The sequence below is a fragment of the Lagopus leucura genome, unplaced genomic scaffold (assembly GCF_019238085.1).
Source record: "Lagopus leucura isolate 7727_CA_CO unplaced genomic scaffold, USGS_WTPT01 Super-Scaffold_810, whole genome shotgun sequence".
In the NCBI taxonomy this organism is placed as follows: Eukaryota; Metazoa; Chordata; class Aves; order Galliformes; family Phasianidae; genus Lagopus; species Lagopus leucura.
The window spans coordinates 2,601,829-2,623,998 of record NW_024962261.1 but is presented as its reverse complement, the minus strand read 5'-3'; the positions used below and the strand labels follow the sequence as shown (position 1 = coordinate 2,623,998).

The following is a 22,170-nucleotide window of genomic DNA, read 5'->3' as shown; positions in this document are numbered from 1 at the left end:
CCTCAGTAATGAGAAAAATGAAGGCTGAAAGGGGACATGGTTATTCTCTATGACTGAACAGAGAAATAAAAGTATCAAGGGATAAGTGTCAAGAAGAAAAAAGACCTATTCAAGCTAAAGACAATGCTGGCAAGAATAAACACGAGTTTGAACTGGCCAAGAAACAATTCAGGCTAGATATTAGAATCAGACTTTAGGAGAGTCACGATGATCTGGGACAGCCTTCCAGAGGGAGCAGGGAAGAACAAAAGGATTAAATGAATTTTAAGATGGACCTGCAAAGACCCTATTCTGCCTCCTTTGTTCAGCTTTACGACTATGACTCATTAACATCTTGCATTCTACAGTACTCCTTTTCTTCCAAATTTCAAAATCTTCTTACACTACTAAGAAATAAATATGCATGTCAGGGAATTACATGTTGAAACACAAAGGTTTGTAACCCTCTTTCCATAAAATTCCTCAACTACAGAGCACAAGTTTCTGCAATTTCATTCTGCTCAAAGCTGGAGGGGACAAGAAACCAGGCAGAGTTGGTGTGAGTCCCAGGGTCCAATAAGTGCTTTGAAATACACTCACTAAGTAAAGACTTTTAAATGTCTCCAAAAAATGCAGGTGTGCAAATTACTCCTGATACAGACAGGAGTTATGTTTCCAGTATCACTGTTAAACAACACCCCCACAAGCATTTTTCAGCTCATAAAATCTTTATGAGCTGAAAAGTTCCTTCAGGTTTTTTTTTCTTTTATTCCCAGCTGCTGATACACTACCTTCCAGTAACAGCACCAGCGCTCACAACTGCAACACATATCAGATCTGTGAGGAAATAAAGGATACAAGGGAACAAGACTTCCCTCTTTGCCTTGAAAGAGATGATTCCCTTGTCCTATCCTATGTAACGAAGAAGTGCTCATGTGGTCAACACTGAGATGAGAGCCACTTTGCTGTGTCACTATGCCGCAGGAGCAGCTTACTGCTTCGTAAAGGAGAATGAAGTTCCAGGCTTTCTCCATCATGAAACATGTGCATGATCCTCCTTATTAGAATAAAAACAAAGGAATGGTTCCCTGAACACAAATATATTTTCCTCACTAATTGGAACATTCAATCCAGACATGGCCACGTACCATAGCCCATCAGAAACACCATGCCTGATATTTCTCTTAAATCTGTGCACCTGCCTCACACGTGCACACATGGAAGTGTGTGTATTGCTTATACATGACATTTTCTCACTGAAAGGTGACATATTCTGATACAAACAAGCTGTTCGATCCATCCAATGTTGCATTCTTTCCTGTCAGCATTTGAGTGTATTTATCAGAATTTAAGCTAATGAGGATGACCTTCCAACTCCCCTAACTCTGCTTCCATAGTTAAATTTAATTATCTAAAAGTAACTGAAACTTCCCTTATGAAATTTTTAATGGATTGCAAGCATGCATTTTAAAAGCTAGGAGAAGAACTGTTAAGCTCAGGGATGGCATGAGAAAAGAAGCCTACTAGGAGATACTGTTCCTGGATGGCTGGTTCAATAAATTCAAAGGCCTATTTTATTTAAAATCAGAAATATCTGACTTACATACAGTACCACTACAAATTATTCTGGTAGAGTATAAGAGAACCTGAAATCCTTGTCAATAGATTCAATTGACTTTAACATCATCAATATTAAAAGTCTTTTAAGTGCAGCTTGAGTCTACAATAATAATCAAGAACCATATCCCCCACATTCCATACATCCATAACACATTCCATGCTTCTACAGCACATTCCAGCCGATGACTTCAAAGCACCTCAATGAAGGTGATGCAACTTTAGCAAGGCCTTGAGATCAAGTAGAAAGGCACAAGAAATCCTCCCTCTTTCTCCTCCTCATCATAGAGTGTGGCCATGGAAATGTTCCTCACTTCAATGGGCACAGGAGAGATGCCCATGGCCTCCCTATAGCCCTTGGCATGAGTCCTCTTCGTGGAGTGTGAAATATTTCTCACAAAGACAATACTACCTCCACAGAAATAGTGTTATGACTACACTACAGATGGTAAATGGAACTGCAGAGAGTGCTATTCGGCTGTTAGTATAATAGCATGACTATACTGTAGCCATGTGGCTAGGGAACCAAATGTGATAATGTATTTCCATTGAGTACTGCTTCTAAAGAAAGCTGAATGGCAACGTGGTGAAGAAAGATTAAAAAAAAACTAATCCCAACGATATTTCCAATACTTGTGCACACACAAGAAGGAAAATACTACATTCATTTATACACATTCATATATGCCCTTTATATAGCAGATTTCCCATTACTATTCCACAACAGCTGTTGTTTGAAGGGTTTGGTAAAAAGAAATTGCCATTTCTAAAAATATACTTCTGGATAATGACTTTAAAATCATGAGGGCCTTTTCTGATATTCTCCACTGATTATTTTATTTAAGAATGCTAAACTGTATTGCCTTGTAATGAATGCCAAAGCAAAAAAGGAAAAACTCCTGTTTTATGAGTAAGAGATAGTGAAAACTATGTCTTGCTGTCATTTAGCTGAGAACAAAACATCAGAGGCACAATTTACGTAGTTTGAGTATGTCTGCAGATCAATTTTCAGACAAACAATGAAAGAATAAGAAGTTGAACTGTGTCTGTGTGAAGGGCATATGTTAGTAATACTAGCCAAATTCATTCCTCTTTAGCACCTCCTATATACATTTTCTTCAGTACAAAGAAAAGTTTATGGACTGCATAACAATGAAGTGAAACTTGGCTTGGCAGTCTGTTTCAAGCACAGTCTCTCATTTCTGGAGAAAGAAAAGAAAGCCCTAAACCATATCCTCAGACAAAACAAATCTTTGGCAGCTCTGATTTAACTTGTTGCAAGTAGGCATAGGGTGGCTTTTCTCTCTGAATATCTAAATGGAGGAATTATCACTGTCACACATGAAAATAGAAGAATAAAGCTCCTTCTTGACCTTTCACTGGGTACTTGATAAATCCTATTATTATTTAAGCAAAATGAAGATACTACTGTACTATTCTAGGATATTTTTTTTCCTATGCTGATAGACTAAATCAGTCCTAAGGGCAGAATTTTAAGGCTGTAAACTTTAATTCAACATATAACCATCAAAAATATGCACACGTATAACTAGAAAAATGTTTGTGAAGAACCAAAAGATAAACCCCGAATAAAGTCGGTTCTGAGGACTACATCACCCCAGTGAGAGAAATCATGGCTGTGCACTGATCTGCTGTTCTTTAGGTAGTCCAGAAATTAGGAACTGGATTAATTCCTACCCACAGCATTCCAAAGAAAGCATAAAGAAGACTATCTGAGGGAGACAGAGAAAAATCCCGAATCATACACTGTAGGCATTATCTGAAAAGACAGGCAGATTCCACACACTGCCAAACCATCCTACTACTTCCCATCCATGTGGAACAAACAGCTGCCTGAAGACATCTACTCAATTGCGCAACAAACTACTGTATAAATCAACAATGGAACAGAGAAAACTATTATTTCACTACTACGCAGTCCTCCTATTACTTGTTAAACAGAATTATCCAAACTTCCTAAGGGATAAAAATATGTAACTTAACTCTAGTCTTGAGAAATTCTGTTCTGACTTACCGCTTTTGTCTCATTCAGTTGAGATTTCCAAGACACTGGCAACAACTATGGCTTCAGTTAAGATAAAGATAATATGTCACAGAAACAAAAGTAGTGCTTAAATTTTAAAATAACTATTGTTTTCTGAAATAGGTTCAGTCACTGCTGATATGACTTGTGTAGTTTTATGTCCAGTAAATATAAAGTACAGTAACAAGCACAAAGTAAATAAACATACCAAGTCCACTGGGAAAGTCAAATAACAATACAGCACATCTCAAGGGTTCTACTTCTGCCTCTTCATTTTTAAACATAATTCTACCAACCATAAACTTAATAAAACCAGTCTACCAGACTTCCATAAATTATAATTTCTGTTGGATACATTATTCAAAATAAGGAGATTATGGCAAAGAACCAATGACAAAACAGTTTCTTGCATAATCATTCAAAAGCATCACATACAGTTAAGCTATAAAAAGCATAGAATGAATTTTTACTGTTTCTGTTGAAAAACAAAAAACAAAAAACAAAAAACAAAAAACAAAACAGAATGCAATACCGAACATACTAGATATTTGAGCTCTTTCCTTTTTATCAGTGTTCAACGCCTAATTTTTTAAAATAAGGTTTTACCAAGGCTCCTTAAGTAATGTTCATTTTACACGCTTCTTCAACTTTTGAATTATGGAGACATATTCTTAATAAAATTAAAGAGTTCATTGTTACTTCAGAAGTTTCTGTTCTGGATACCCATGGAATTGAAGCTGCATACACATGTACAATGTCATCAGCTAAAAAATAGAATGAAACTGCAAAAAATTACATCAACTTACATCTCAGATTCTGTAAAACTGGTAGAAAAAATCTAAGAAAACTTCAGAAACCTTTCTCTAAAATCACAGGAGATCCATCTTAGGACACAGCAGGATGCATTAGCCTTTTTTAGCTGACTACATGTACATGGCATTGTTAATTGCTACGGACTAATGGAATGTTAAAATAATCTAGTGCTTTGTTTAGGACTAGTAACGCATGGAATGGAAGCTGTGAAATTAAAATGCTTGTTCCACAGATAGCTGAAGTTAAATCAGTGACATGACAACATTAAGTAAGAAAACTGGAATATAACCACCATTAGTCTTAATAGGAAGTGTAACAGTTCAATATTATTCTTACATAGAAATTAACCTCACCTGAAGCCATATATATAACACTTTTCCAATCATTTTGAATTGATAGAAAAATAGACCTACCAACACTTAGCAAATTGTTGTCTAGATAAAACTTGTGCTTTGCATGCTTCAGTGATCCAAGTAGCACTTCCTGTATATTCTACAAGTGTCACACCAGCCTGTTATGATACACTGTCCATCACGATGGATTGCAGGTCTAAAAGGCAAAATCTTACCTGTATCATTGCCTGTGATTTGAATAACATACAATCTTATGTCAGTTCCACTATCAGGCTGTGAAGTAGGAGACACCTCTTGTGGTTGCAAGGCCTCTGTGGCCTCCATCACTGTGGGTGGGGCAGTAGGACGTGAAACTGCAGTAGAAGTTGATGATGTGAAATATTCCTTATCAATTTCTGGTTCTACCATCTTTCCTGTCAGATCATCTTCAGCAGTGGCTTTACTTGCAGAAATAGATTCATCAATTACTATGATGTCACTGCTTGTTACCTCCTCATCTTCCTCGGGAATAATACGTGGCGTCTTGAGAGAAACAAAAGGTTTGGATGCTGAGGTAGGCTGAATTTTCTCTACAGCACTAACAGATGATGTATCTACATCACTGAGCACAGTTGTTTTAACTGTTGCCTTAGATGAAAATGGAACTGTTCTGACTTCTTCCAGCTCTTCTGATATTCCTGAACCTTCTGGAGTTTGACTTGGAGAAGCTCCCAAAGTCAGAAGACTAATGCTTCCTGCAGTAGAAGGACTACTCAGCATCTTATGGGGGGGCAACACAGAACTCCAGCTCCCTATATTTCTGTCTTCTTCCCTTGTGGTGGTTCCTTTGCTTTCATACACTTTTGCCTGCGTACCAAACATTACAGGCATCGCTTCTGTAATCTTCTCTTCTTGCTCAGTAGCAGTCTCAGCCTTGGGAGTCACTGTGAGATGCGAAGACCTGGTGCTAGTTACAACAGGCCCTGAAACTTGTCCATATTCTGTAAGCATTAATGCAGGCACTGATAATTCTGTTGCTGGATACATCTCATCATAGGCTGAACCTGTCTCATCGTGTTTTTCCAGAGTGGTTGTTAGAGATGATTCAAATCTTGCTGTCGTCTTTTGTTCACGCATTTGTACAGATGTCACAAACAAGGTAGACCCTGTGGCAGTACCTAGTTCCCTATCTTGATCTTTTGTGGAGAGCTCCTTTGGAAAAACTTCACTAGCTTTTGCACTTGTTACTGTTGCTTCAGTATGAATGATATTGTCAAAAGAAGTCTGATCAGTAACTCCAATGTTCTCACTACCTACAGTGACTGGAACTAGTGAAATATCATGTTCTCTCTGTGGAAATGTATTCTCTATCTCAGTTAAATTTGTAAACTTAAGGGGTTCCTTTGTTACTCCTAAGCCAACAGATGTTTCTCCTCCTCTTTCCTGAAGTGTTGCCACTGACTTCTCCACAGTGGATGTCATACTGGTTGTCTGGCCTTCTTCTGTCACTGTGTGTTTTGAGATCTCCGTCCCTGTAGAGACTTCATCTTCAGCAGAGGTTGCTGGTGATTTCTCAGTAGCCTTTCTTTGTTCACCTTCTGGGGTAGAAAGAGTCATTTTCATAACATGTCCTGATGTTTCATCTGCTTCATGATCAGTCACCTCCAGGACAGTGGGCACAGCAGTTGGTAACACAGTACCACTAGAGGAGCTAAACGATTTAAATGTTGCACTACTTTCATCCACTGATATTTTGGATACAGTAAACTTTTCCAAATCTAAAGAGTTGCTTGTATGGAAGACATCTGTAGTACCTTCACTCAAATCAAAATCAGCTGATACAGCTTCTTCATCACTTTTTGTTTCTGCTGTCTCCATGCTTGTGTTGGTTTCATCCGTTACTGCTGAAACTGAAGCTCTCAGATGCTTTGTATATTCTATAATTTGCTCTGGAGATGATGTAGGCTCCATTCCAGAGATACCATCTTCAGAGTCTAGCTCAATTCTCTTAGGATGAGATATTTCTTCTGTTACATAGCCCTGATCCTTATCTGTCTGTAGCCACATGCCAGAAACTGGAGGAGTGTGTGTGAACTTCTCACTTACGAAACGTCCCTCAGATCTTGCTCTAACAGAAGCAGGAAAAACAGTTGTGACATAAAGGACTTTATCATCTATTGTCCTCACTTCTGGCTCCTTTGTTTTTTCCTGCTTTTCTAAAATAGCTGATCCCTCTGTTTGCTGAGATGAGTGAAGAACAGATGTGATGCCTTCTTCAAACTTTTGTGGGGCAATGGTACCTTCTGTGAGAACAGATCCTGTTTCATTGGCAGTGAATACAGAAAAGGATACAGGTATTCCAGATGATGTAGTGTGATGCACATCTTTTAAATCCTCTCTGCTTCCCTCAGCTGATGCCTCATTATCAAACACAGTTGCAGACGAACTAAATTTAATGAATGGAGTTGACTCATCTGCTGTAGAAGATTGTCCAGTGGTTACCACAAGCTCATCTATGAGTGTCTCTGATACAGCAGGCACATTTGATTCTGGGATGCTAACCAGAGCCACACCAGAAATTCTATCAGGCATAATGGTGTACATGCTCTCTCTTCCCTCCCCCTCTGTAGTAAGATCATACTGATCAGTGAATAAAGCCTTAGGGATTACAACAGTTGTAAGTTTCTTGTCAGATTTTGCTTCCATTGATTTTTTTGTGGGTTCTTTTGTTGAGTGAGAACCAAGATACAGATTTTCTTTTGTTAGTGAAACTGAAGTCCCTGTCCTGGGTAACTCTCTCTGAGAAGCTGGTACCAAGCTATCTGTAGCTGTCATCAGAGGACCCACTTCTATTTGTTCAGTCTGATTATCAGCATCATGTTTTTGTGTATCTCCTGTTTCAATATCTTCCCATGAACCAGTGGAACTCTTAGCTACAGCTGTGCTATCCTGAAAAACTACAGAGGTCAAGAAAGCGTCCTCAGTGCTTTCAGACCTACCTTGTTCCTCGGACAATTCTGCTTCAGAGTAAGTGTGCTCCACTTCCAAAGCTGCAGATGTGCTCTCTGTTAACCTAGGTGAAACATCATATTCAGTCCTTCCCAGCGTATCATAAGGGCTTATTTCACCATCTGTGACAGTCTGAGGTAAAAGGGTGGTTAACTTAATGTTCTCCATAAGCACCTCCATTTCCCTTTTCTCCTCAGCCACTTCAGTAGTCATTTTTGTATCTTCATTCTCTAGGGTTGCTTCTTCCCAAGCAGGGACCTTTGTTCTGGTGACAGCCACTTCAGTAACTGAACTCTCAAAAACAGAAGGTTTAAGAGTAACTTTAGCAGTTGATAGTTTCACACTGTCAGTTTTCAGAGTTGTAACCAGCTTAACAGTTGTAGGCTCTGATACAATTTTTTTACCTTAAAAAAAAAAAAAAAAAAAAAAAGAGAGAGAGAATAAAGAAAAGTTAAGGAATCATTCAGTAAGATTACCAACATTTTCAAATAGTTCACATATTCCTAGAAGAAATTACATGTTACATTGAGAAATATGTATAGAGGCAAAAAAGCTTTCGACAACTGTTGAGCATACAACTGAGCTTTGAGTGACATAAATATCATATTATTTAAGTTGCATGTAACTTAATGTCAAATGAAATGAGAACAGGAGCAGTATTCTTTGTAGCTGTTATTTATATAATTATCTCTGAGTATCCTAATACTATACAAGTATCCATTCGACAGCTAAGTACTGATCAGGACATATAAAAGTTTATTCCACAATAGCATAAATGAGTAGTACTGCAAATCTGTGGGTTTTCTTCAAAGCTTACTATAGCATACAACTCAAATGCATAAGGAGACTGAAACAGCACTTCAGTTTATTTTCAGCACATAATTACTGATTGCAAAAAGGAATCCTCACAGGAGAGCACGCTTGAGAAACAGGAACAAACATACCATCAGAAAATTCTGTATTAAAATGCAAGAATTGCTGCACTGCTTTAAATTACACTGAGAGAAATTCTGATTACGGGGAAAGGTGAGAATAGTAAACCGTAAGACCATAAACTTATTGCTATGATGATGATCTCTGGAAAACACTTTAAAGATATAACTGAACTTCTTTCACAAACAAAAGTGCTCCCATGAGAGTGCTGAACTCTCAGAATTCTCATGAAAAAGCAGAGCGATGAACCTCCTAAATGATGTGAGCAGTAAAGGGTAGCTATGCTGGATAGCTAAGTAGGCACAAATAACTTTATGTCATTCCAATGAACCAAAGTGTGATGGTTTAGAGGATCCTGGTGCCATTTCTCTGTCCAATCCTGCCACAGATTGCTACCCCACCAGAGCAGGAATTGAATCATTCCACTCCAAATTTTGGTAATGGAATTTAAACTCTTGAAAAAGGTGGATTTGTGCTCAGAAGGCAAGATTTACTCAGGAAAAGTCCTAGGTAGATATGTCTCCCCTTCTGCCAGTTCTTCTAGGTCAGCAATCTTCAGAAGAGCAACAGGAATAGAGAGGTGGGGGGTGTGAAAGTCATAAATCATGTTCATTTCCAAGTGACTAAGAGTCAGAAAACTTGGATTGACACCAGCTAAGAGCAAAGCATTGCACCAAGCACAAGGAGGATGCATTAAATAGATTGCATATATGAGAACTAGCAACTTACCACAGTCAGTTATTATTAGACATTTGGTGTCTAAGAAAATACTGCTAAACATCTATTTGAGCAAAGAAATCTATTCCTCCAACACACAAATATCAAATCAGATTCAATATTTTGTGACTCCAGCCTGAAACCAGAGGGTTCTTTTTACTACTTTGAGATAGTAAAAGAGATCAGGAAACTCTAGCTATTGTAAGGAATGAATACCAGTTACTTATTGGGAGAAAAGTGCATTCTGAAACTGGATTATTATTGCCTGGCACAGAGATGAAGATGTTCCAGATAATGACCTGGGACACTGGAAAAATTAAAGGAGTTAAGAGTATGCAGAAATAACAGAATGTAAACAAGGAAAAAATATTTAGGAAGGCTCAACTGTAGCCATATATATTTGTATAGTGACAGTTTATTCTCAAGCAAACCCAGTATGTATGCACAGTTCAGTTACTTTCACACCACTATGCCTAAATGGGTGAGCCTTTGATACTGAACATGTGGATTTTGCCTTTGCAAGTGAAGGTCATGCAAATGTTTGTTTAGTTTCACACACAAAACTTTGAGAATGTCACCTTTGTAAAAAAGCTATTTGAACTACATTGAAGGAGACAGAAACTGCTAGCCAGACGCTGGCTGCTTAGAATATGTAGGTGGATTTACAGAGCAGTGGAATGAGGAAATAGAAATGACATTTCAGCTTTCTTGAAGAAGTGAAAGTGAAAAAGAAATTGTGAGGGTAAAAATGCAGGATGTTGCTGTGTTTAAAATGATGTTCTTTGCCAGCAGAAAAAGGAATAGATTCAGTTTCTACCACATATCTAATCTTTTGTGTACATGTGTGTGTTGCTTTATAAGGAAGATTTAGCCACTTATACACATTTTTTGTAGGCCAAAGTTGAGCACTTGAACAAGCAGGAGCAAAACTCTTGAAAGCTCACTAAGCAAAGCACAGCCTTAATACCAGTGACTTTTGAGTTCGGGGTCCTATGACCTGAAGAGGATACTCATTATTTGTTTCAGTACCTATGATCTTTGAATATGAGATGCTGCTCCCAAAATCAACAACTTAAAAAGTACTATGCTTTACAGTGCTTTTCATCACTGAGTGTGCAGGGTGGTCTGAGGCATGGAGTTTCTTTTCATAAGCAGGGAGTGAAAAGTAAATTAGAACAGCTCTGCTGAGTGGCAGCAGTTAATTGCTGCGCTGACACCAAAGAACCACAGATCTGTCACACACCTCCTCTGAACAGCAAAGCGGGAAGCACAAAACATAGTGCCATATTATCCCTTTCAAACACAGGATGCATTTCCTTAATGAAGACTGAATTTGTTTTGCAGCAAATATCATCAATTGAGTGCCCAATTACTCTCCCTTAAGAGACAATTAAGAGCACTCTTGGAAAGAATATTGGTATCTAATACTCTTTTACAAAGCTAGATAAAAATGAGGGTGCAAAAGTTGGCTTTATAGGCAGTGAAGTGAAAAGTAACTTAATTCTCCTGTGGCTGGGAAATATAAGTAACTTCCTGATCTCCTGGAAGTGTTTGCAAGTGCCAGAAGATCAGATTCATGCCCAAAATGGAGTTACTTTTTGTTTCCTATAATTATCTGTTTATCAGCGATAAAATCAGTACACTGTCAGTAAATCTGACCAAATAGTAAGTGCATTTGATTTAGCAAATGTGAATTCATATACTGGTATAAGTAATATATATATAATTTTAATAATTAATCAATGAACAGCCTAACTTTCTCTTTTCCAAGACATGCAGTTGCCAACATGCAAAGAGCAGTTCTGGTTCAAATAAACTTTAGGGCCTCCAAAACTGTTTCATCATAAATGTGATATATAAGGCTTTCCATACACATTATTCAGGTTCGCAGATTTTTTTGAGTTTGTGTTTTGAGTTTTGAGTTTCTTGGAGAAATCTATCAGTGTTCTTTTTTTTTTTTTTTTTTTTTCCTTCTCTGAGAAAAGACAAAACCAAAGAGAGGATTGCCTTTTTAGTAGAATGAACATCAGTTTGAACTCTTCACCCAGATGTTTTGTATTACTGTACTTCTTGCAACACGCATGCAATATGCTATCTCCTCTGTTCTTCTTATGCAAGACATGAGGCAGATTTTCCTAATAATATTCATGAACATACTAGCAACAAGAAAGCAAATTATCTCACCAGCAGCTGTTCATATCAAAGACTATCTTTCAGGTTTTTAATCAATTCTTTTTACAGAACAGTCTGAATTAAGTTGATTTTGGATGGAGTATATGGTTTCATAAAGATACTGCACATTTTCATTCTCTGTTTATTTTATGTTTTCACTATACAGCACTTTCTTCCTCTTCTCTCCCACTAATGTTTAAAGAAGGATTTAAAATAATGGAGTAATATTGAAACTTAATATTTTTTCAAGGAAATCACAATGCACTACTTTATACATGGTTTAACTTTGCAATTACCAAAAAAGGATTTTAATATGTTCTATTCTATTTAATAATACTTTCAGGATATCTAGGTGTACTTCTTGGAGGAGAAAATGCTTTCGTAAAAGATTACATAAATTATCTACATTATGACTTTTATATATACATTTTCAGCATAATCAGTTCCACAAAACTTTAACCATGTGTCTAAAATGAGCCACTGATGCAGTCTCTTTGCTGTGTTTCATGTACACATACTGTGATAACTGCTGCTTCATTAAGTTTGCTCTTAGTGTCTGTTCCTTCCCTGCCACCTGCCCGAGCACCAGCACAGTTCTGAATGCTCCCCTGCAAGATGCCCCATCTGGAGTTTAAACAATAGGCAGAACCTCACTGCCTGGACAAGTCTAAGAATCAGATCAGAACAGAAAAAAATAAAAACTGGAACCTTGGGCTGCAGACAGAGCCAAAGATTTGTCAGTAGTACACCAACTAGGTACCCCTTCACTGCCTGTGAGATGTGCGATATCATATGGAGGCCTCAACATCTGATGTTACAGCTATACAGTTTCCCTATTACTCGAGGAATATACTCCCACTTACCTACATTGTGTTTTGATATCAGAACACAGCCAAAAGTAATGAGAAAAAAAATGAAAAATCTGAATGCAGTGCCATTTTTCACTTAAAAAATACATGCAAAATCAGAGAAACTAAGTGGGATTCTTAAAAGTAATAATTCAAATCAATAACTAGTTGGCAGTCTACTTTATTTGAAAGGAAAAACTTGAGAAAGAAAGGTTATGCATCCTCCTGACATTGGCAGCTAAGGCTGCTTCCTTCCAGCTAACAACGCAGCATGGGCAGCAGCACCATGAGCTCTATAAACACAGATACTGTTCTGTAATATATTTACTGTTCTGTAATATCTGCTCAGGCAGATCAGCTAAGGGGGGAAGGATGTTATCCCTAGTTTCCCCAGATGTAAATGGGGTTCTGTGAACAAATTTTAACTTGCCTGCCCACAGAAAGAACAGTAGCAAAAAGTACTTCTCTTTCCATGTTATTTATAATTAAACTGCCAAAGGATACAAAATTTAGGTGAGCCTCTTTACTCAGCTCTTCCTAACAAAGTCCACATTCCAGCACTAAATAAAAAAAAAAACAACCTTTGTTTTCTGGCTGCAAAAATAAATGATGGAAGAATAAAGAAAGCCAAGATTGTCACTTCAGTCAGGAACTGGTACAAAAAATCTCAGTGCTTTGTTCTTGCCACCCACTGTGAAAGGAGACAAATTACCTGTATGTTCCGTGGGTGGTATGCAGCTCCCAAAGCAATGAGCACAGGCAATAAAGAGTAAAAAGGATTTGTCCTCCTTGTACTTAAATACCCAAAGGGACAGACCCTCTACCTTTTTTATCCAAGAGGATGAAAAGAAAATGCCTCCCATTGCGTCCCCTTTCCTTCCCTGTTCACTGTGCTCAGGGGTGTGCTTCAGCATCCCACCTGTGGACCTCTCAGAGAAATGCATATTTGCATTCTTTGGCAAAAGAAGTGCATGAACCTGAAGCTGTACCTCCAGAGACACCAAAAGGCTGCAGCTGGATTACAGGACTTGGTCCAGGGTAAATCAAATCCTGTCTTTATACTTCACATGATATTTAAAAGGTTAAATTGCACCCAGCCACCACCTCCTCACCCTTCTACAGGTATCAGGGAGGTGTGTGGCACAGAGAATTCCTTGCCTATTTTTGGTGTGCTCTGAATGCTTTTGCAAAATCCCTTCACTCTGTAAGTGTGGCAGGCTGACATAAGAACCACTAGAAGTTGTCCTTGTGCACAGCCTTCCTTCACAGCCTTCATGACATTCACTCACAGACCCTGCAGGGAGCCTGGGAATTTAGACATTTCTGGACAGCTCTGTTGCTTTGTAGGTCTGGCTAAACAGCATACTTGGAAGAGGCATAGAAATCCGCCATCTGAGCAAAATAATGAAAGCCAGAGAACTGTTTTGTTGCAATAAGGCCTCAACTCCACAGTGGGAAAGGGAGCATGAGCACAGCCCACATTGTTGCACATACCAGCCAGCACCATCACCTACAAACATTTGCTTGCTCAAAGTTATTTTGCCCATGCTGACACTTAAACTGAGCTGTGAAGAGGTGGAGGATGCTGGCTTTGACAAAATCTGTATTCTACTGTGTTTCTCTAAAGATAAACAGTTTTTTTAAAATTTAATCCATGTTTACATTGTTGTGTGCTGAGTACCACTATCGCTGAGTCTACAACCTTCTGCAGCCATTCTCAAGCTGACCAAAAACCCACAGATCTCCCTCCGTGCTGCCCCTGACATGAGGCTAGAAATAATCTCTCATCCAGAAAATAGGTAGGACATTGTTGGTTGCTGTGGAAAAGAATAGGACTGCTTAGTTATTTAATGTTTTCAAAACCAAGGAACACACAGCAAACAGATAGTCAACAGTGTTTCTGCCAGCTTTTGAGTTATGCCTAAAAATGTTATCCTTTTTGCTGTCAGACAAGCTAAGAACAGTTCATGCTCCTGGGCAGCAGTTTGCTGTCATGATGGCTAATGCTGGAGGACATTTTTTTCTTTCTAATTTTTTCTCACTTCCATAGAAAACATTGCTATCAAGTTACCAAAACCCGCATCCTAATGAAACACACCAAATAAAATAATAAGAAACAGAGGGTTCAGATTGGAAAGGCTTTGGGGCTGACAGGACAGAAATCTGCATAGAGACAAGTATTTTCCCTTTGGGTCTTACAAAGATAAGTTCCTGTTGCATATTATGAAGACTGTAGCTTCCTGTATTTCTTTGTAAAAAATGCACTGATTTTGAACTTCAGATGAAGCAGCAAATGAGCAAAACCCATTCATCCCAGAAAATCAGCAAGACCCAAGAAGCAGATAACTTGAAATGACTCCTGATGCAGCTCTTCTGAAAGAAAAAAAAAAAGAAAGAAAAAAAAAACCAAACACAGACCCTGTTCATGGGTGACTATGCAAGGAAATGCTTCCTCTGATGCAGAATTTCCCAGTTCCCAGCTAAAAGGAAATCATAAAGCCAAACCAAAGAGTGTAATGAAAGAGAATCAGTGAAGGTGCATGAAATAAAAAGTCAAAATGAAAAAGCAAATATGAAACAAAATGGTCAATCCAGAGCAGAATTATTCCAAAATGTCGAACAGATGTTTTGAGGCAAACAAAAAACTGTTTTACTGAGAAGTTCACAAAAACCATACAGCTCTATGAAAGTATTCAGCTTCAATAAACCAGCTTTTCTCAGTAAAATGTGCATTTATTCTTCAAAGCTTCATTGACCTCTGTGTGTATCTATTTCAGTTTTGCTACTGATATGCACATCAAAAACTGCACAGATATTGCTTAGTGCATTTCTGGAGCACAATTTATTCTACACATAATGCAGTATAAAGTGCTTAATCCAAAGTCTGTTGAAGTCTGTGCAAGGTTCCCACACACTTCACTGAATTAAGCGTGAAGAGACAGAGGCTGGGGTGAGAATGGGGTTAAATAAATACCCTATAGCTCCATGCAACAATGAAATATTAAACAGGTATCCAATTAAAAATGAAGGAATTTTTTGCTGAAGCAATGCTTTATTCTCTTATCAGTTGTTCTACAGCTGTTCTACCATTAATTCTTGCATGGATTTTTTTTAATGGGTTGTTTTTTTTTGTTGTTGTTTGTTTGTTTTGAACCGTGACTAGAAGTCCTATAGTTTAACACCTGAAAAACTTCCCTTGATGATGGTCTCCAGGGAGCTTCAAGTACTTAATTTAATCTGAAACTTTTTAAGCTTTATCAGATACATGATTAGGCACCTCTTAGAGAAACTGTCATGGTTTTGTGATTTTTGGCTTTCGGTATTCCACATCATAACATCATGTGGGGCACTGGGACTTTAACTGTCAATGCTCAAGTCCTGGGTACCTGCCCTGAAGAGAAGAAGAACTACATTCCCCAGGGGACCTTGCGGTCAGGGAGAGGAGGTTTAAGTCCTGGCAAGGTCACCTGATGTGCTCTTTCTCGCCTGCCCTTCGTCATGGGCGCTGCTCCCGTCTCCCTGCTGCTCAACCGGACTGCGCATCTCACCTCAGCGTTGTGGTGAGGCCTGTCCACCTATTGGACATTCTCTCTCTCATTATATTTGATTTATTAGCTTCTATTCTGATTATATTGTATTATAGTGTGTTATCTTGCATTCCGATAATATACTTAGTAAATTAGTTTGTTTCTCCTCAGATCGGTGCTGCTGTTTTAATTATTTTGAGGTCCCCTGTTTCCTTTTTTTCCAGAGGCGTGGATCTGTGGATCCCTCCACCCCGCTCGTCATGGAACCGGGCCGAACCAGCCCGGAAACTGTTGACAGAAACAAACAAACAAACAAAAAACCCTAAGATGTCTGTCAGCTCAAAGGATGAGCTGAAACACATGGATAATGTTTCAGAAATTCAGAGCCATGTGGTTTCTGTAGAATAAGAAAAGGATTGATCAAAGTGAAGAGGGTTGTTATTTTTTAACAAGATTTTTAGATTTTAAATCATATATTACTAGTCTAGACCACTTCTGTTTACCAGAAGTAAAGACACTTTGCACAACGTAATTATGTAGCCAGAAAAGAGCTGAAGTTTAAAAGTTGAACTTCACTATTAAATATTGTCCAGGTCAGCTGTTTTATTGAAATTAGTGCCTACTGGTTTTAATTTACAGTTGAGTTATGCTTTTTTTTAATACATATTTTGATCATGTGAGTCTGAAAGTTAGATTTTCAATGCATCAGTTGAAGCTTCTTCTAACTCTACTGCAATCTAAAATTAATATATTGTGATATTCCATTTAAATACATTCAATCACAAGATAGGAGTAAAGACTTTAAGGAGGGCTGAAGAAAGAAGTATCCCTTTTCTTAAACTCAAGACTTGTCTTCATAATGATTCAAACAGCTGCCTGCTTTGCCACAGACCTATTGCTTTAGAGTACATGTAAATTTGAGAGCTAGACTCTGGTGCTGGGCAGCATTTGCTGCAGTAGTCTTGCTCAGGGAGGAAAGTGTTGCTCCGCATGAGTAGAAGTGCAGGTCTTCAGTCATTGTTGTTGCGCTTCAAACAAAATATCAACATGTGGGCACAGTACTCAAGGCTTGATCAATGTGAACCTTGCTGGCAGAGGAAACTGCATGGGGATGCTTTAAAAACCCCAGGTCACTGTATGAACATCTGTGCTGCAGACCTTTGGCACTGGTGCTATCTGGACAGGCAACTTGTTCCTTTCTTGTTTGCAGAGGAACTGAGTGTTTTTTCTTGTAGCAGATGTGCATAGTCACTTCCCCATTTTATTCTTTTTCAGCCACAGAAATGTCTTGTAACATCAAACACCTAATCAGCATATTAAGAGCTATGGGCAATCTATTAGAGTTAACTGCAAAGAATCAAGGTTTTAGGGAAGAATGTTTGGTTTCTTGGCACTGCAGGAATCACTGTGTTAGACTTCATATCAAGCTGAAAGCACTCAGAGCATCAGGATAGAGGACTTAATGTGGTGTATTGCCATGCTGAAATAAAGCTGACTGGGAAGCTTTAGATGAAATTTCCATATAAAGGATCATTTGAAACAAAGACTTAAATTCACATCTCCTGCTATGCTGCAGAGCCATTTTTAACTTTTTCCCTGTTCCTCTGTCCCCGAAAAGGGATTGGCTCCACCAGCAGAGTGATTCATTACAGCTGCCACTTCAGGAAGCTGTCTGGGATGTGAAAGACCAAACCACTAGATAGTCTCACTAACACATGCACAAATCTTTTATCAAAAGCAATGGAGAATTGCAGATGGTTTCTGAGAAATTCTAAGCACCTTATGAGAGGGAGAGAGAGTTTTCAGCAAGTATGAAGGGGAGTACATACAATTCAGCATTATACTTCTTTTTTTTTCCCTGCACAAATCAAGATATGTTTGGCAAAACCTGAGTCATCTAACTAGCAGTGTTTAATTATGTCTGATGTAATGTTGACTGCAATCAAAATTGCTAGAATTCAAGTTCACTATTTAATAAATTATGGTGGCTTGGTATGGTCTTCTTTATTTTCTCATTAAAAGTTCCATACTCATGGACTACAAGCAAATCACTCAGTACTTACTTCAGTTTTTTAGAGGGATTAATGAGTTTTATGTCCACTAGTTAATTTTACCTGCAACTTACAAACAATAAATATGAAGTGGCAGAAGGAGTAACATGACAAAATTATGCCCTGCAGATTAAAACACACTCCTAACATAACTAGTCCTTATTCCTGATATACAGTTCCTCTGAAGTCCTCCAGGACTACCTTTACGTGCAAAGTTTTGCAGTATCTAACTCACAAGCAACAAATAACAATAATAAAAATTAAAAAATGCACGTTCGAGTGTGTGTGAACAATCAGACTGTAACATTACCCTAGATCTTGGGATTTGTTCTCAAGCAGTAAGGTTTGTTCATAAAGGAGCCTTCAGTGCCTTGGTTGGAGAGATTCACATCTTCAACTAGCTCATCACTGACAAAACTGAGGACAGCATAGGTTGCAAATTTCAAGCAATGGTGACTTACAGTCATAGAAGCGAGCCCCTCCAAACTGTACTTTCTTAGTTAAAGACTAATACAACACAAGCAGTCTTTATTCCTTAGTGCCAAAAGCACTGTCTGTAACCACAGGAACTTCACCAGAGAGGCCTGTAGGGAAATTATTGAGAAGTCTGACCTTCCTGTGTTGGTGAGGAGCCTGTAAGACTCAGGACATTCAGCTGGGAAGACACAAACTCCAACCTCTTATACATGACTGACCTTCTAATAGTATCAGTGTCCTCTTGCATCAGGAACAGTCCTGTGATAGAAGGGATCATAAAGGACAGAAACAAGGTGATAGAATCCTCTGCTAATTGACACAGTTATCTGGTCTGCAATATTTGAAAGGTCTACATAGCAGCTCAAATGTTTATCATAGGATGTATGGATAAGTTATCTGGAAGTGGAGGGGAGGTGGAGGTGTAAGTAATCATCAGTGAGGATGGAGAGAATTGTCAGAGAGGTGTTCTGAAGAAGGCTGGGCAGATGAGGCCAGGTTCTCCATAGTGGTATATGAAGCACTGTCAGTTCCAGGAAGGTCAGAGAGACAGGCAGGGATCTAGACCTGCAGTACACAGGTGTGATAATGGTAAAGGGAAGAGAAGCTCATAGTAGAAGCTGGGGAATCTTTGAGACAAATGGAATCTGTGCAGGGATAGACTGCACCATAATAACAGCAGAGCCAGGCTGCTTGACCAGAAGATGGAAGAGGTTACAGAGGAACATTTAACCCCAAAGACCAAGGAAAGTTGACAGGCATGAAGGAGATCTGATTTAGATTGATGCAGTTTAAAGATGGATGTGGCAAATACTTGATGTGCTTCAGAAAATATCAGATTAAAAAAAAGCAGCAGTAAGAAAGGCAATTTAGACGATCCACAGTACCAGTTGAAAAGTACGTGAAACATCACGTGGGTGAGAGCAGAACATACAACTGCTTTAGAAGCATAAAAAATATGATGGGAGGAAATGTCTAGAATCCAATGACAGCCTCCAGATTACTGGCATTTCCATGGGTAGGGCTAAATGCAATCTGTAAACAGCCTCTCTTACTGCCATTATTCAGAATAGAGCATCAGGTTAGATGATAGTCACTCCCTTGGTCAAAGAAGACATCTTTTTCTGTTCTCATGTTCATTGACATTACATACAAGGAATCAGGGTGCAATGAGGCACTGAATTACATAGCATTCCACAGTCACAGGTCCCAGGGTGATTGTGGATAGTGTATATCACTGCATAAACAGAACAGTACTTAGCAGGCTGAAATCTTACCTTAAAATTTTGCATCAATGTACCAAGATGTTACTTTAAGACATTTGTCTTAGTTTGGCTTTTCTCTTATTACTTTTTTTAAAGCCATAATGATAAAACATTTTTTAAGGACTCGTGCACTTCAAGAACTGAAACAAAACATATTATAGTGAACAATTTTCAGACTTAGAACAGTGAGTGTACTGAAAATTATAACTAAAAAAGCTTACGTTCGTAGCAGTAGGCATCAAACTTGCTATCTGGGTAAGGAAAGCCTGTTTGGTTCTCATAGCGATACAGGGTTCTCACCCCAAGTAAACCTCCGCCACACTGAGGCCTAGCCACAGAGGCAGGGTAGCGAACACTTCCATCCGCCAGCCAGCCGTAGTCACACTGGTCAAAGCCATTCCTCCAGGCAACATACATGTTTCCAACAGAAGCAAGAACACCATCTCTTTTCCGACATAGCTCTTTTGCTTCCTCAAAGGTGAGTTTCTCAGGAACAGAAACATGAACAACTTCATCTACAGGGAGAAAACAAAGACAAAGATTGAGTATCAAATTCCCTCATTTAGTCAACTTAGCTTCTCTCATCCTGTCCATATCCTGCAAGGTGACTTTCAAATTTTGCTTAGATACCTTTTACTTACCATTTTGCTCAAAACGAACAAATGAACAACAACAAAAAAAAACAGACAGAAAACCTAAATCTCACTTTTCTTATAAGTGAGATATAACTCTCTTATATTTCACTTGTAGGCACTATGAAAAAGTGTCTACAAGAAAGCCCGAGCATTCATACTCAAATTATACCTACATCATGGTTGGAGACCGAGTCTCTAGGCAATGGTAACACAAGCCTCAAAGCTCCTCCGTGACCTCCGCTGGAGCAGACTTTCCCACTCAACTTTGCTAATTAAATCCAGCCCAACAGAATTTACTTTCTCAGTATAACAAATCCTTTACATCTGCAAGCCTTTTACCTGACCTTTTTAGTCATCGCTAAAATCTCACTTGGGACACAGACAAAGAACAAATAATGCTCCTCCCTGCCTGCTTCGCAGCAGCTTCAAATGTCTTATTTACATCAATCTTGCTCTTGCCTTGTGAGGAAACACAGATGAGGGAATGCATCAGACATGTTGTGTGCACAAAGCCCAATTTGTGAAAAAGCCGAACTAATCTCAATTACCCCTACTATAGTTTTCTTTCCATTAAATAGTAATTTGCACTTACTAGCCTCTCAGTTATAGACTGAAAACAAACATTATGCCTAATATTTTGCTTCAAAGTTAAATAGCCATTATATAGTTGATTTGTTGCCTTGTTCACCCAAACTATAAGCAAAATCAAGGCTCTGATCTTTCTGTCTTGGGAACGAAAAAGTAAACTGACTTCTTTCCAGATTTTGCTCAGGCTTCAGAAAGTACTGATCAAACTTAAAATCAACACATTCATCTGCAGAAAACAGTGCAAACTCAAAACATTTGTTACAAGATAGCAATTCTCTCCCACATCCCTTGTAAGCAGGCCAGAACACAGCAACCATTGTTGCAGGACAGCACCGCTTATTCACATTGGACATGCAATCTGTCCCACCTCAGCAGCTGTTTCAAGACAACCTAGCAAAAGGCAGACAGACTACATCACCCTAAGCAATTTCATTCACATATTACACTTGCTTCAGGCTTGAAAGGAATGCAAGTGTGAAAGAAGGCAAAATGCCAATATTCTTTTTCCTTCTAGGTAGAAACTCTGGTTTGTTATTACAGCTGTGATATCAATTCCACAGTGTAAGTTTCTTTATATGTGTTGTAGGGAGTTTTTAAATCAGAAGTAGCAACTGAAAGGCAGAACATGTCTACCAGGAACACTTCATGATAAAGAAAGTGAATAATCATTCACCCTCAGAGGTATCAGAATGCTTCTTCCAGCTCTCCAGACCACATAGATAATACAGCTTTTTTATTAAACAGATCTGCAGAAGACAGCTTTTTCTGTGTTGTGGAGCAGATCTAGTATCATGGCCAACACAGAATGAGGGCTGCAGTTATCCCACAATCCCAGATGGGGACGTCATTAAACACCTCCCTAGTACAGCTCCCTCTTCTCTGAGGAATATATGCTCACATAGCAGCCATCATACACACACAATTTATGTAGGTTGCTCAGTAGGTTGCAAAGAAATACCCAAGAGGCTCAGGAAGATTTTTACATAGATATTTGCCTGAATTTGTCTGTATATGCAATATTGATAATACTGCAATTTTAATAGGAGAGTGACATGCCTGTACCTAATCAATTCTACCGACCCAACACCAATTCATTTGATTCACCTCTTGAAGCTGGCTATACCCACACAGACACAGTCTTTGTCAAAGGGTATCTTACCAGAAAA

General features: G+C 38.6%; 1 protein-coding gene across 3 annotated transcripts in view; it reads right to left on the bottom strand.

Moving 5' to 3' along the window:
• The window catches only part of VCAN (versican), a 105,837-nt gene that overhangs the window by 46,928 nt on the left and 36,739 nt on the right, over window positions 1-22,170 (bottom strand). For 2 of the 3 annotated variants that reach the window (XM_042866260.1, XM_042866261.1), the window contains exons 6-7: window positions 20,003-20,296; window positions 5,022-8,198 (exon numbers count right to left, since the gene is read on the bottom strand). In XM_042866260.1, coding sequence (XP_042722194.1) covers window positions 5,022-8,198; window positions 20,003-20,296 — 3,471 coding nt within the window. The remainder of the gene's footprint in view (window positions 1-5,021; window positions 8,199-20,002; window positions 20,297-22,170) is intronic. The other variant, XM_042866262.1, reaches the window with a different exon arrangement.